General features: G+C 59.5%; 1 protein-coding gene across 2 annotated transcripts; it reads right to left on the reverse strand.

Annotated features, from left to right (window-relative positions):
- Nucleotides 1-2334: 2334 nt before the first annotated feature.
- Nucleotides 2335-11746, reverse strand: ZC3H12A (zinc finger CCCH-type containing 12A). Of its 2 annotated transcripts, none has more exons than XM_052637343.1 (6): nt 11650-11746; nt 10329-10803; nt 6135-6274; nt 4930-5164; nt 4324-4430; nt 2335-3918 (listed from the first exon to the last, which is right to left on the reverse strand). In XM_052637343.1, exons 2-6 carry the CDS (start codon nt 10721-10723, stop codon nt 3044-3046), a joined length of 1752 nt encoding a protein of 583 aa, XP_052493303.1. In that variant the 5' UTR covers nt 10724-10803; nt 11650-11746; the 3' UTR covers nt 2335-3043. The 2 variants fall into 2 exon arrangements, with proteins under 2 accessions (XP_052493303.1, XP_052493304.1); XM_052637344.1 differs by lacking the exon at nt 11650-11746 and adding an exon at nt 11367-11468.
- Between the last annotated feature and the right edge of the window lie 2619 nt (nt 11747-14365).

The following is a 14365-nucleotide window of genomic DNA, read 5'->3' on the forward strand; positions in this document are numbered from 1 at the left end:
AGTATTCTTGAGCTTCCCTGGTGGCTCAGACAGTCAAGAATCCACCTGCAATATGGGAGACCTGGGTTTGATCCCTGCGTTGGGAAGATCCCCTGGAGGAGGGCATGGCAACCCACTCTAGCATTCTTGCTGCCATGGACAGAGGAGCCTGGTGGGCTACATACAGTCCATGGGGTTGTAAAGAGGTGGACACGACTGAGCGACTAAGCCCAGCACATGCAGACGTAAACCTGTGTGGTTGTGAGGCGCAGGGCTGAGGGCACCCCCGCCACCTCCATCCTTCTCGGGGCCTGAGAGTCACTGCCAACTATTGTCTGGAGCACCCTCCCTTCCTCAGGTCTGTGGGGCCAGGGGAGCCCAAGCTGAGGCCCTGCCTCGGTTTGTCTTCCTCCATGGGACCTTGGGCAAGTCACAGCTTTGTCACTGGCTGATAATGAACTGGACAGTCCGGTATTTTAGCTTCCCATCTTTAAACGCAAAGGCCCATAAAGGGCCTTTAATCTGGAATGCAGTTCTTGACTGGGAAAGCTATTTATAAATAAGGCAACAACCCTTCCTGGTTGCAGATATAGCCTCCCGAGGTGGCTGGGTGTCACGGGCACAGGGCACCTACCTGGATGCGCACTGTGTGGGGGCTTGGAAGTCATGTTTGCTGAAGTCATTCCCATGTCATGCCTGGATTCTCGCCTCAAGAGCAGGCTTCTACAGGGTGTTCAGGGCCAAGTACAACGGGGTGGGGTGGGAGGGCTAACAAGCAGAGAGATGGCCAGCATCGCCTTTCCTGTTGTAACAGGCTGCATGGTTGTTCTGTGGAAAAGCTATTTCTAGGGAAGAAAAAAAAAGTATAAAAGCTTCACAGGGCTTTTCTGGTGGTCCAGTGATTAAGCCTGCCAAAGCAAGGGGACACGGGTTTGATCCCTGGTCCAGGAAGATCCCGCACACCAAGAAGCAACTACACCTGTGAGCCACAGCTACTGAGTCCACGGTGCTGCAACTACTGAGGCCTGTGCACCCAGAGCTCGCTTCCCCAACACGAGGAGTCACGGCAACGAGACGCTCGTGCCCGGCAACAAAGAGCAGCCCCCACTCGCTGCAGCTGGACAAAGCCTGCACGCAGCACGGCCAAAATAAATAAATCAATCTTCTCTGCAAAAGAGAAAGTTTCACAAATTCTGAGTACAGATTTGTGAGATGTTCGAAGATATGATTACTAATTGCTGGTAGTGTTTAGGGCTCATCTGACAAGTCTAGCTTTTCGCTTAAAATATTTAACATTTATACCTCCTTTTAAAACACGTTTTGTTTATTTGGCTGTGCTGGGTCTTAGTTGCGGCATGCTTGACCTTTGATCTTCATTTCAGCATGTGGGATCTATAGCTGTGGCATGTGAGCTCTTAGATGTGGCCTGTGGGATCTAGTTCCCTGCCCAGGGATAGGACCTGGGCCACCTGCACTTGGGAGCGTGGCGTCTTAGCCACTGGATCACCAGGGACGTCCCTATACCTCGTTTATCTGGAAAAACGAACAAATAAACAAAACCCCCAAAACTAAACGATGAAAAACAAACTCCTGCCTGGCCTCCTTCCATACAGGGGCAGATGGGAAAGTTGAGATGATGGCAGGAGGTGAGCACAACGGGAAGCCCTTTAGTGAGCACCAAAGTGCATGGGCTCACGTCCTCTCTGTAAGGTACAAGCCTGGAAGGCAGGCATCACCATCCCCACTTCACAGATGTGGAAACTCAGACCCAGGGGACATACACGGTGGCAGAGCCTATTCTTGGGTTTGGGGCCAGAACCCCTAACCTCCTGCTAGGGGTTACCCTGGCAGGGCCTCTTAAGGACGGTTCTGCCCCAGGGCCTCCTACTTGGCTCCTCGCCTGGAGCAGCGCAACATCTGGGAGGAGAGGGCAGAGCTGAGCCCCAGAGCCACTCCCCAGGCTCTCCTGGAATGCTTGGCCTGGTCGCAGGGCAGAGGAAAGGGGACAGCCTGGCCCGCCTCCCAGTTCCTCCAGTAGCATCTCTTCCCCACGCTGTAGCTTCAGGACTCCAAGCTCTACGCTGCTGCTTCCTGACTCCCTGCCCATGTGTCCACAGCCACCTCCTCCCAGGGCCTGACCCAAGCCTCGGGAAGGATACTTCTGCCCCAAGGGACAGAGCGCTTTCCGTGGAGCTCAGCAACCTTCCTTCAGAGAAGGGTCAGAGAGCGGGTGTGGAGGCAGATCTGGGGTGCCCACCTGCTGACATTCCGTCACCCAGAAGCCAGCTCCATCCCCAAGCAACAAAGACCATCACCTCTTAGAGCACTCACATTGTACTTTATTGAAGTGTGAAGAGAGGCAAGGGCTTTCCGTGTAAAATATTAACGTTTTACACCTGTACACATATGTATACGTGTCCCCCCTGCTCTTGGGAAAGGGCAAGACGGCTCTGAATACAGAGGAAGGTGGGGCAGAGAGGGTAGGACAGACTGCCCTGGACCCCCCGGAGGCACAGGGGACAGGCGCAGAGTGGGACGGAGGTGGGTTATTAAGAAGCATCTTGCTTACTAACATGAAGCCGCGTACCGCACGGAGAGTGCGGATGAGGCCTCATTGGCTTAAGAGGAGAGCCCACAGAGGGCGGGCACACGGTGCCCAACGAGCCAGCCAAAGCCGGCGTCCCAGGGGCGGGGCGGAGGTGGGGGGGCCGTGCACAGGGCCCCCAGCCCAGGCCTCTGCTCCCCCCTGCCTCCCTCCCCGCCCTCTGAGAGAAAGGAGGGTTTGGGCCTCAGCCACGGACTGACAGCCTTTACTGGCAGCGTCTCCTGAAACTACAGATACAATGTGTATCAACAGGCTGATCACTCCTGAGCCCTTGGGCCGGGGGCGGCTGGAGGGGCCAGGAGCAATCCTACAGGATCTTTGGTTTGGGGTTCCTTCCCTACTTGAGTCCTCCCTCTGACCAGCCTCTGGTGGTAGGCCTCAGCGCCAGGCTGCTCAAGGGCCCACGGCCCAGGCCTGGCAGCTCTCGGAGGTGCTGCCCCCGAGGCGGCTGGGCCAGCTTTATTCACTGAGGTGCTGGGACTTGTAGGAGAGGATCTCGGCGGCCAGCCGCTGGGGGTCCAGGAGCTGCGGGAAGCGCGCCATCACAGCCTCCACCAGGTGTGGGGGGAAGACGCCGCACAGCTTAGTGTACACGCTGGCTCGCTCCTTCGCCAGCCTGCCTGCCCCGCCCCAGGGGCCCCTGTCAGCTCCTGGGCCGGGCGCCCGGGGCTCCGGCAGGCCTGGGGTGGGCGGGGGCAGCTGGTATGGCTCAGACCAGTATTCCCGAGGTGGAAAGGTGGCCGGCGGGGGTGCGTAGTCAGCGGGGACGCTGAAGTGGCCGGCACCCAGGGCCCGGCTGAAGGCCGGGAAGGCCGGGGTGGCGGGGAGCTCTGCCCCATAGGTGCGGTAGCCGCCATAAGGGCCCCGGGGCGGGCCTGGCTCGCCAGGGCCCCCTCCTCGAACCCCCCAGAGTTCTGACATCTGGCTCTCCAGGGAGCCGATGCCCGAGTCCAGGCAGTCCTGGGAGGCATAGGGGAGAGAGTCCAGGGTTTGTGAGAACCAGTCCGAGGGCCCGAAGCTGCCGCCACTGCTCCCGCTAGGAGGGAGGCTCCTGCCTGTCGGAGCGAAGGTCTGCATCAGGCCCTCCCGGGGGGTTCCTGGGGACGCCTGGGCCCCCAGCTTCTTTCCCTCCGGGCTGCACTGCTCCTGCTCTGTCGGCAGAGAGCCGGGCTGAGAGGAGGGTGAAGGCCGCCGGCCGCTTTTGTCCTTGCTCGAGGCCCTGGAGGGCGGCAGCAGGGCGTTGGCGCGGAGCTCGTCGGCCACGGAGCGCTGGGGCCGGCTCGGCCGCTCAGGGTGGAAGAATCGGCACTTGATCCCATAGGTGCATTTCCTCCCTGGGAGAGAATTCAAGGGGGATCTAGAACCAGGGCTTCCCTGGCGGCTCAGACGGTAAAGCGTCTGCCTGCAATGCAGGAGACCTGGGTTTGGTCCCTGGGTCAGGAAGATCTCCTGGAGAAGGAAATGGCAACCCACTCCAGTACTCTTGCCTGAAAAATTCCATGGACTGAGGAGCCTGGTAGGCTACAGTCCATGGGGTCGCAAAGAGTCGGACACGACTGAGCAACTTCAGCTTCACCTTCACCTAGAACCAGGGGGTGGGAGACCGAAGGGCCAGTCCAAGAAACATGGGGTGGGGGTAGGGGATCCCTGAGAGAAAGGACACGGGTACAGGCTGATTTGGGCGAGAGATCAGGGGATGCTGTGAGGACGGCCCGGGAGGCTGGGGCCCAGGCTCTTACCATAGGGACACGGCTGCTTCCTGTGCTCCGCTGTGAGTGGCTTCTTACGCAGGAAGTTGTCCAGGCTCGGCCCGTGACGGCCCAAAGGGTCATCAGGGGGCATGAACCTGCAGAGGACGGGGGAGAGGTGATGGGGGACTTCCCAGTGCTGGGGAGGGGCTGGATAGGGAGCCTCACTCGGACGAAGAGGGGGCAGCTCCGAAAACTAGTGTCCACCCAGTAGGGTCCCCCAGGCTCTGGGGGGATTGTCCTGAGGTAGGGAGGAGGTCCCAGTCCAGAGGGCCACAGTCAGGGGTGACTCTCTTGCTGGGAGCTCGCTGAGGCCTGAAGTCGGGATCTAAGGCTGCATCCACTGGCCTCTGGTCAGAGCCTCGGGGCTGGGAACTGGAGAGACTGTCTTGAAGCACTGACCACATCCTGTCCCAAAGGCTCCTGACCCAGCCCCTAAGCCAGAAAGCCTAGCCCTCTCCCAGCCTGGCTGCTCCCCTGTGGGGTCCTGCCAATCTTGCGCTTGGAGCTGCCCAGGCCCAAGGCCACACGGCTCAGCCACGGAGCCGCCCCGGCCTGGTCCCTCCCCTGAGCCCCTCCAGCAGTGGGGGGACATACTTGTCGTTGACGAAGGAGTACATGAGCAGCCGCTCCTCGATGAAGCGCTTCCACTCCTGCCGCTCTCCCTGCAGGTCCCGGTACGTGTCGTTGGAGACCACGATGCCGTCCGACTCAAAGGCCAGCTTCACGATGAAGCGGTCATCGTAGCAGACCACCCGCTTGCCACCCACCCGCCGTGACGGCGTGAATACCAAGATCTTCTTCTTTTCCAGGTCCCGCAGGATGTGCTGGTCTGGGAGGCAGCAGGGGTGCACGCAGGTCAGGGCCCAGCCTGGACTCACAGCCAGCCCGCATGGCTCCCTGAGCCCAGTAGCCAGGCTCTCAACCCCAGGGTCATGGGAGCAGGAAGGGGCTCTGTGGAGGCTCTCAACCCCAGGGTCATGGGAGCAGGAAGGGGCTCTGTGGAGGCCAACAACCCCCGCAGCTTGCTGGGCCTGGCGCCTCGTTTCAAACCCCCAAGAACAGGCTGGCCAGAGAAGCTGGGCTGCCTCCTCCCCTATGGACGCCAGCCCTGGTCATGCCCAGCCTGTCCTAGGGGTATCTGGCAACGAGTTCTGGCTTGAGCTGAGGCCAGATGAATGTCTCAGCCAGGACTGACGGGCCCACCCAGAAGGGGCCTCTTTTCCTGGAACGGGCGACCCTAGCCAGCCTGCCCCCACATCAAGACGTCCAGAGAAACAAACCTGGGCTCTCCCCACAAAGGTCAGGAGCTCGTGTAGGAGCAATGGTAGCAGCCGGAATCTGTTACGTGCCAGCAGCTGGCATCCGCTATGTGGCAGGCGCTCTGCTGAGCACTTAGGCAGATTAACTGCTGTGATGCTGATACCCACCCCGCAAAGTTATCTAGCCCTCACCCCATCCCGTGTCTCAGATGAGGGGCAAGTGGCCTAGCCAGAAGGGACTGATCCGGGATTACAGAGGCCAGGGACTTGGCCGCTATATCACCCGACCCTGTGCCACGGGGGATATGGCGTGAGCCGGCCACCATTAGGTGAGGGAGGTGCCCGCTACCCAAAGGTAGAGGCTGCCCAGGGTGACCGCCAAGGACCACTGTTCAGAGCAGGGATGCTGAAGACAGCAAAAGCCAGGGAAAGAACTGCTGGTTCCTGCCTGGGGCCTGGAAGCTGTTGCTCACACCTAAAGGGTCTCTCTGGAGGAGAACTGCAGCAGTGAGACCGCGCCCCATCCGAGGTGCCACTCACCAGTGATGGGCACATCTGGGCGAGGCTGCTCTTTCCTCCAGGATGGCACAAACACGGTGATATCTGTGTGGCCCCGCTCCAGGAACCAATTCACCGCCAGGAGGATCCCCCGGCAGGAGAAGACCTCCTTGTTCCCATGGCTGGGGAGGAGAGGAGGGCAGGGTCAGCCTGCTGTTGCTTTGGCCTGCACAGGAGGGAGGCGGGCTGCCCTCCAGCCCCTGTTCTGGCTGGTGGAGCCGCTGGGCTTGGCCCCCCGCCCTCTGGCTGGAGCTCCAGCGCCTGTATTCACTGCTGGTTCCCACACAGGCTGTGATGACCAGACCTGGGGCTTTTTTTTTCCCGAGGTTCCTCTCCCAACAGACAGCAAGGAGACGCCCAGGAATCTGGCAGCACCTGCTCCCCACGTGGGGCAGGGTCAAGCTGCTTACAACACACCTGGGGGTGGGGGAAAGGCACTGGGACCACAGGGACCCAGATGTCCACAGGCGGACTGAGTCACCACCCCTCCCCTGCCGGCTCGCAGGGCTGTGGGTGGGAGCTGGGGAGGAGAAGCCAGGTTGCTCTGGATTAAAGCTGGATTAGAGTTCAGGCCGGGAGTGCGACTGAGGAGGGTGAGGGGGGAGCCTCGAGTCAACCTTCAGTTCAGGGCAGGAGGCGGCCACAGGGCCCTTCAGTGTGAAAGTGAAGGGAGAATGCTTTCCCTCCCACTGCCCTGATTCCCTAGACCGAGCGCCTCACCCCTCCCAGGAGGGCGTGACCCGAGGCCAAAAGACGGGTCTGGAAGCCTCTGGGGACTCTGCCAGCAGCTGAGCTGGGAGAGGGGACACTCCCCGCCCCCCCCCCCCCCCCCCCCCCCCCCGATCCAGAAGCAAGCCCTGAGGTGGCCCTGGCTGTTTCTCTACCTGAAAAATGGGCCTGAGGGACCGCAGCCTCCTTCAGAAGGGCCCTCTGTCAGTGGGACAATGGTCCTGTCTGCTTGAGGCCAAAGACAGTCCAACAAAGTGGAGGTTCCATCTGGCTTCACAGGAAGGGACGGGGCCTCCCAGGTAATACCGGGTGTCATGGCAGGGCTCCAGGACCAGGCAAGGGGATGGGAAGGGGCCAGATGGGCCTCCCTCCCCAACAGCCCCTGCCCCTCAGTGAACAACTCAGACTCATATTTGGCAAATAAAACAGAATAAGCATTACGCAAAAGAGGCAACTCCATGGCCGACCACATCCTGTGGGTGGGTTTGGGTGGGGTGGGGGGTGGCGGCGGGCGACAGCTAGAGCCCCAAGAGAAATAGAAAGGGAGGTGGGGCGGGCATGGAGACTGTCGAGGAGTGAGGCTGGGGCTCCCAGGGCTGAAGGTCTCTGTAAATTGTAAGTGAGGCGAAGTCCAACCTGAAGGCAGAGCTCATCCCTGCCAGGTGGGGCCTCCTCACTGCCATCCGCCGGCCCACTTATAATAATAAAAGTTAACATTTACTGAGAGCTGTGAGCCAGGCCCTGATCCCTGTGCTCAGTACTGAATCATCAGTAAGCCTCTGAGGAGGGGACTGTCATGAGAGGACCTTTGCCCTTTTATTCAGGTGAGGAAACTGGTCCACAGAGGGCAACCAGTTGCCAGCATCACAAGTAGCGATGGTCAAACAGGGATGCACACCCAGAGGCTGTGCTCTTAACCCCTACGGGTGCTGATGCCCGATCATACAAAGACAAGTGACAGCCCCCACAGCAGGCCTGAATGCATAGGCACCGAGCCCAGGTGCATGGCATAGCTCCTTGGCTTCATCCTTACAAGGCTCTGAGATGCATCTAAAGTTCCCTGGCTATTGGTAAGAGGTCGAACTTAAACCCACGTCGGACTGCCTTCTGACCCCTAACAGGAGAGCTAAGGTTCTTTAGGAGAGGAAAAAAAAAAAAACCAACAACTTCCAAACTTGAGTTTGAACAAAAGGGCTCAGTGGGTGGGGCAGGCTGGGAACAGGGAAAATCATGCATCTGGCAAACTCCTGCTCCTCTGTCAGGACCCCAGGTGGGGTGTCCTGACAGCTCCCCATCTACCTGCCGCCTTCTGTGCACATGTGTGTACCTGCACACGCCCCCTCCCAGGCCAGCACCCACAAGCCCTGGGACTTCGGGGTCCACTGGGGCTTCCGGGACAGAGCACTGCTTCTGGGAATCAGAAACCTTAGCTGGGGACAAGTCTGCTCTCAGTCATCCCAGCCCCCAGGATATTCCTTAAGCAGGCGAACAGAGCCTTACTCTTGGCAGAAGTCGAGCACGTGTGGCGGTCCCTCGAGTCAAGCCCAGATCCTACCCTCCCAAGCCAGGAGCGCCTGTCTGCAGCTAACCTCAGTCCTTCTCACTGCCCGGGAGGAAGTTCTGCTGGCAGAGGAGAACCAGACATCCTCTCACCCTCACCACAGTCCTGCTGGCCCAGAAAGTCAGGGCCCCTCAGCCTAAGGAGACACTGGACGACATGTGCTTCTGCTGGAGACTCCAGACTCCCACCCTGGGTAGAGGGCAGGGCTACCCAGGTGAAAAGATCTGCCTGGGCTGGGCCCAGCAAGTGGAGAAAAATTCCCTTAGAAGGAAACAAGAGGTGAATTTCCCCACAATTTGCATATGGTAGGGGCTGGCCCGCCTGCCCTGGGGCGGGAGGGGGCAGGAGGGTAGGAACCCAGCAGCAGCTGAGACAGGAAGCTAGAGGCTGGAATTCCCCTTTTGCTACTGCCCCAGCTCAGAAAACCCCGAGCGGCTCGGCCTCTGGCCAGGCCCTCCACCACCTGCCCCTCCCCCTGCCCGGCTCCTCCTCCTCAGGCCAGGATACAAACACACACTGCACATGGCTGCCCCCGGGCTCAGCCTTCCGGCCCACGCCCCCCAGAGGAGGGAGTCGCTAAGGGATCCCAACTCCTGACCCAGTCAACTGCTACTGCAGCCCGAGAGGGGTCCCCCAACTCTCAAAGCACGTAGGGTGACCAGCTGCCGTGGGCTTGTGGATGCCAGCTTGCCTCAGTTTCCACCTAGGCTCAAACCATTCCAGAGATGGGAAAACAGACCCAGAAGTGGCTGGAGGAGGGCCACCTGCATATCTACTGAGCTAGGCCGGGCCCAGGCAGACAGCTGAGCTCGGCCAGGTATGGGAGGGGCAGATGGGGGGCAGGCAGAGGACAGAGGCCTCATGAAGCCCACCTGGGAGAGCCCTCAGGGAGGCTGGGGAAGGAGTCCTTCCCACTCCACACCCGTGTCTGGGGTCTCTCCATCCACACCCGCAGGAACTTTTCCTTATGAGCTAGACACCCAGCCCTGACTCACCAGCCTGCCTTGAAAGGACAGGGAGAAAGTGAGGCCAGAGGGCAGGGATGAATGGAAGGGAGGTCTGGGTTCTCTGGAGTCAGCAGCAGCGCCCCCACCCCCCCCCCCCCCCGCCCCCATGAGAGCCTGCATAGGGGAAGAGGTGGGGATGGCTACTGGGGCCCAGGCCTAGCTCTGGTCCCTGGGGGACCCTGAGAGCCCAGTCTAGCCTAGGTGGCTCCAGCAGAAGCAGAGGCGACCCAAGTCATCAAGCCCCTGGAGCCAAAGCATCAAGCCACCCGCCCACACCCCTGATGTCGCCAGATCCTCAAGGTTACTCTTGGTCACAGCTGCAAAGGCCTCAGTAGCTGGGCCGGCTTCCACGCGAGCCCAGGTCTGAGGCAACAAGGCCCCAGCAGTCCCAGACCCTGAATAACAGTAACGATAACAACAACTACCAATGATGAACAAGCCCTTCTCTCCAGGTTCCAGGCATTCATTCCTCACAAGCACCACCTGAAGGGTGGTGAGCCCCATCTCACAGAGGAGGAAGAAGGCTCCTATGTGAATAAGCTGGAGCCCACAGTCTGATCCCTAATGGAGAGCATAAGGCAGCTCTGGAGTCAGAAGGATCTGAGTTCGAATCCTTTCTCCGGCACTTACGAGAAGTGGGCCCCAGAGTAACTCTTTGAGCCCCCTCAAACAGCCCTAAAACCCACTTCCAAGAAGCTGAGAGGATTAAGGGAGACTCCTGGCACACAGTAGGACCTCCATAAAGGGCTTTCCCTTCCTCTAGACCAGTCTAGAGAAGAGACCAAACTCCTTCCTGAAGTCCTCTCTACAAGAGGTGTAGAGACATGGCCACCAATCCCGGCCAGAGGCCATGGTCTTGGACACAGAAGTGACATGTACCTCATGGCCACGTTGCTCCCATCGATGACTATGGGTCTCAGGTCACTGCCCTCCTTGTCTTCCTCGGGTGGAGAAGTCTCCACGGTGGGAGCCTTGGGGGTGCCCCCACCCCGGGGGACCAGAGGCAGCTGAGGGCAGGGATCCGGCGATGCCTGGCGCTCCCGCTCGGCCGCTGACCCATGTTTCACCAGCTCCCCCAGCACTGTGTTGGTGTCTGCCTGGACGCCCAGCTTCTGCAGGACACTGTGGATCTCAGCAGATGAGTAGCCCAGCTTCCGGAAGAAGTCAACCTTCATCTGCAGCTCTGCAGTCGTTGCCTCCTCGGCCGTGGGCTCCTGGGCGGGCCTGGGGGTCCCCTGGCAGCAGCGGCGGTCTTCAAGTTCCCACAGGCTCATGGTGGGGCTGGCTTCCTGCCTGGGCCTCTCTTCACTGGCCACTCACAGCTCAGATTGGTGGAAGGCACTTTTCACAGCTCCTGTAGGACAACCAGGAGGGTTAGGGATGGGACTGGATTTCCTGCTCACCTCCTTTCCTGTCCCTCCCTCTCCATCCAACAATATGGGTGGCAGTATGCAAAGCCATCTTGGCCTTTTACCTCTGGTATCCTCTCAAAAGCCTTCCCAGCTAGAGAGCATCACTCCCATCTTATATAGGAGGAAAGTTCAGCTACAGACATTAAGAACATACTCAAGGTCATCCAGCTGTTAGCTGGTGACGCAAGGATTTGAACTTGGGCAGTCTTACCCCTCCTCCCACCCCATTCCCAGCACCCACCCCCGACACCCGCCAACCAGGGGACCCAGAAATCGTGGGAGGCCTCCGAGGACCTGACCGCGCCCCCACGGCAAACGGGGCGGGGCTCTCATGTGGAAACCCGCTGGGTTGGAAGTGCGCTGGAAGGGGGTGGCGGGGGCTTCCCCGTTGAAGCCATCGCCTCCTCGCGTCCGTCTGCCCACTGCTCGAAGCCCAGGCCGGGAGGCGCGGGGCCCGTGGCCGGACTCCCGGGCCGGGGGAGGGGAAGTTTCCAGGGCGACCCACCAGCGAGAAAAGTTGCTGGGAAACTCTGGTTGGCCTCCGGGCTCGGTGACGCGGAGGGCGTCCCGGCCCAGAACCTCGCTCTCGCCCGATTCCCACTCCGGACCTCGGTCTCCCAGGATCCTCCGACTTGGGCAAAGTTGGAGGAAGGCCCGGGGATCGGCAAGGCCGGAGTGGACTGGCCCCACGTCCCTCCCGCTCCGGTCGGTCTCAGCTCGAGCCCTTCCCACCCCCTCCTCCCCCCGCCCCGGAGGCCTGCTCCCCCTCCCAGCCGCGAGCGCCTCACCCTGCCGTGCGCCAGCCGCGGCCGGCGGCGTCTCCATGGGGCCGAGTCCCGGGGGCCAGGCCGCCAGCGACTTTATACGGGGCGAGTGGGCGGGCAGGTGGCGCCCGGGACCGTGACGCGGAAGCCGGGCAGGGGAGGCGAGAGCCGAGAGCCGGCTCGGGCGGCGAGGGGCGGAGCGGCCACCGCCCCTTCCTGCTCCGCCCCCGCGCCGCTCGCCCCGCCCCGCCCTGGCCTCCGGCCCCGCCCCCGCTGCCCCAGAGCAGCCGGCCCGGCCTGGAATGGGGGCGGGGGCGTGGGCCGCAGCCCCTTCCTCTGAACCTCTGGGCCCTGGCGGTGGGGAGATCTGCAGGGCAGGAGTGCACGGCTCGCAAGGCGTGAGGTAAGCCCGGGCTAAAGCAGGTACGCACATCGAGTCAGTCACGGGCGGACCAAGTGTACGGCTACACAGGCACAGGTCCGCGTACGTTCAGACCTAAGTGTGCAGAAGTGTACAGTCCGGGACGATCGAGTGAACTGGGTATACAGTTTGGTTCACACACGGTTGGAGGCAGAGCCATAGTTATCAAGACAGGTACACCCAGGCAAGTAACTTTTCACAGTGAGAATCAGGAACACTCAACAGGTACAGCGTGACTGGAACAGGTACACACAGAACTGGGGCCCCACCCAGGGCCAGGTACAGTTTTTTTCTGAAATCAGGACCTTGTCAGAATAGAAAGGCAGGTACAACCTGCCTTGTTCCAGCTGAAAAGACTTGCATCCAGGGCCAGGAGCTCCTATTCCAGGGCTCCAGGTGACACCTTTGTCGCTTTTGAAACCCCCAATGACTCCACCTAGCCAAGTCCCTGCTTTGTTGACTGGTCATCTTTAACCCCCCCCCCCCCCCCCCAAATACCTCTTCTTCTGTGCCTCCCAGGCACAGCAACCCCAGGGGCTGGCCTCCAAGAGAGGGAGAAAATGAAGCTGCCTCCGATGTTGCTCACCACCACTCCTGCCCAGTGCTGTGTGTGCCTTAGACCTAATCTTCACAACAGCCCCTTTTATAGTTGAGAAAAGTTCAGTGAAAAGTGCAGTATAGTTAGACATTTATTCATTGTAGTAACTCCTTTATGGTAGTAAAAATATTAAGTAATGAGTCCAGGTTAATAACCATAATGAAGATAAACCAACCACAGCGATAATGCCTGGCATTTATGGAGTACTCACTGGGTGGTGGGCACTGTGCCAACGCTGTGCAGACACTTCCGTGCCTTTGCATCTCCTATCTTGGCCAGGAGTGCCCTCCCCTTCTTCCCTCCCTGCTGCTGCCTGACCAATTCTATTCCTCTTTTTGATGATGTCACCTCCTCTGTGAGGCCTGCCCAGACTCCTTTGGTGCTGAGTTGCTTCCTCCTCGGTGCCCCCACAGCATCCTGCCTCTGTCCCTACGTGCGGGATTGTAATCGCTGGCCAGGGACCGCCTTCTGGGCCAGGACTGGGATGGGACTCCGCCTGTACTCCTGGGCCCCGTGCTCCCCAGCACTGTGCCAGAGGGAGCCGGCAGTACTGGGCGGCGATGAGTCACGCAGCTCTGTGTCCTCCCAGAGTGAGCCGCAGTCTCGCTCTCTTCCGGCTCATGAAGGCAGCTCTTTCCCAAGAAGCTGACTCTGTTCTGCAGAACCCAGGACTGCTCCTGGGGAAACCCTGCTCCAGTTGTAGCTGGAATGGCCTCAATTCCCAGGAGCCCTCTGGATCTAATGTGCCCAGCCTTTCTCCCTCCCCCAACCATTCTTTGCACACCTATCTTGCCAACTTCCTTCCTGGAGCCTTCTTGCTCTCCTGCCACCTGGCCAGCCTGGGTGGGGTCTGCAGAGGTTCAGGACTGGTCACCCATGGGTGGGGGATGAGGAGAGGCTGGAGAGGGAAAGGTCCCAGGAATTACCTTGGCCTTTGGAAACTTTCCCCCACAATGGCTCAGCGGGTAAAGAACCTGCCTGCAATGCGGGAGACACAGGAGTCTGAGGTTTGGTTCCCTGGTTTGGGAAGATCCCCTGAAGGAGGAAATGGCAACCCACTCCAATATTCTTTCCTGGGAAATCCCATGGACAGAGGGGCCTGGTGGGCTACAGTCCATGAGGTCACGAGGAGTTGGACACGACTGCAACTGAGCCCACCCGAGATGAAGAAGAGAGACTGGACCAAATATGATTTTTTTTTTTCTTGGAAGCTCACTGGGTAGCTCCGTCTGGGAATGACACAGGAGCTAGATCAATGCTCTAGGAATGGTGGGCAGGCTGCTGCGAAGCCTTGGCAGTGGGCTGCAGAGGTTCAGTTCCACAGGGCCTCCTGGAAATGCAGAAAGGGCCAGTTCCCTCCAGTGTTTTGAGGCTCCTAATATACTTTAAAAAGACTTGTCACACTCGAGCTATAAAAATTGAAGTATGTTTTAACATTTCATTGAACAAATTAACTCTTTCATCACCTGTTCAAATTCAGTGCAATGTATTTGGACTATTGACAAGACAATTGGAGGATTTGTCTTTAAAAATGTATTATTTCCTTGGAGAAATGGCTGATTTTCGGGCTGGGACAGGGAAAAAAGTGAGCTTGGAGCGTCCTGTGGTGCCAGAGTTAGGAAGTGGTCCAAACTCAAAAGGATAAGGGTGTGTCACAGGGCCTCAGGAGCTTGAAGCTCCCAATGGCCAAAGCTGCAACAATTAGAGCAATAAAATGGGTA

This window comes from Budorcas taxicolor, chromosome 3 (assembly GCF_023091745.1).
Source record: "Budorcas taxicolor isolate Tak-1 chromosome 3, Takin1.1, whole genome shotgun sequence".
NCBI classification, from domain to species: Eukaryota; Metazoa; Chordata; class Mammalia; order Artiodactyla; family Bovidae; genus Budorcas; species Budorcas taxicolor.

Bases quoted from the DNA above. Each gene is read 5' to 3' on its own strand.
- ZC3H12A (XM_052637343.1), bottom strand. From the start codon at position 10,723: ATGAGCCTGTGGGAACTTGAAGACCGCCGCTGCTGCCAGGGGACCCCC. The intron at 4,431-4,929 runs GTATGTCCCCCC...CGTCCTCTGCAG, and splicing joins TACTCCTTCGTCAACGACAA to GTTCATGCCCCCTGATGACC. The intron at 3,919-4,323 runs GTAAGAGCCTGG...ATTCTCTCCCAG, and splicing joins GAAGCAGCCGTGTCCCTATG to GGAGGAAATGCACCTATGGG.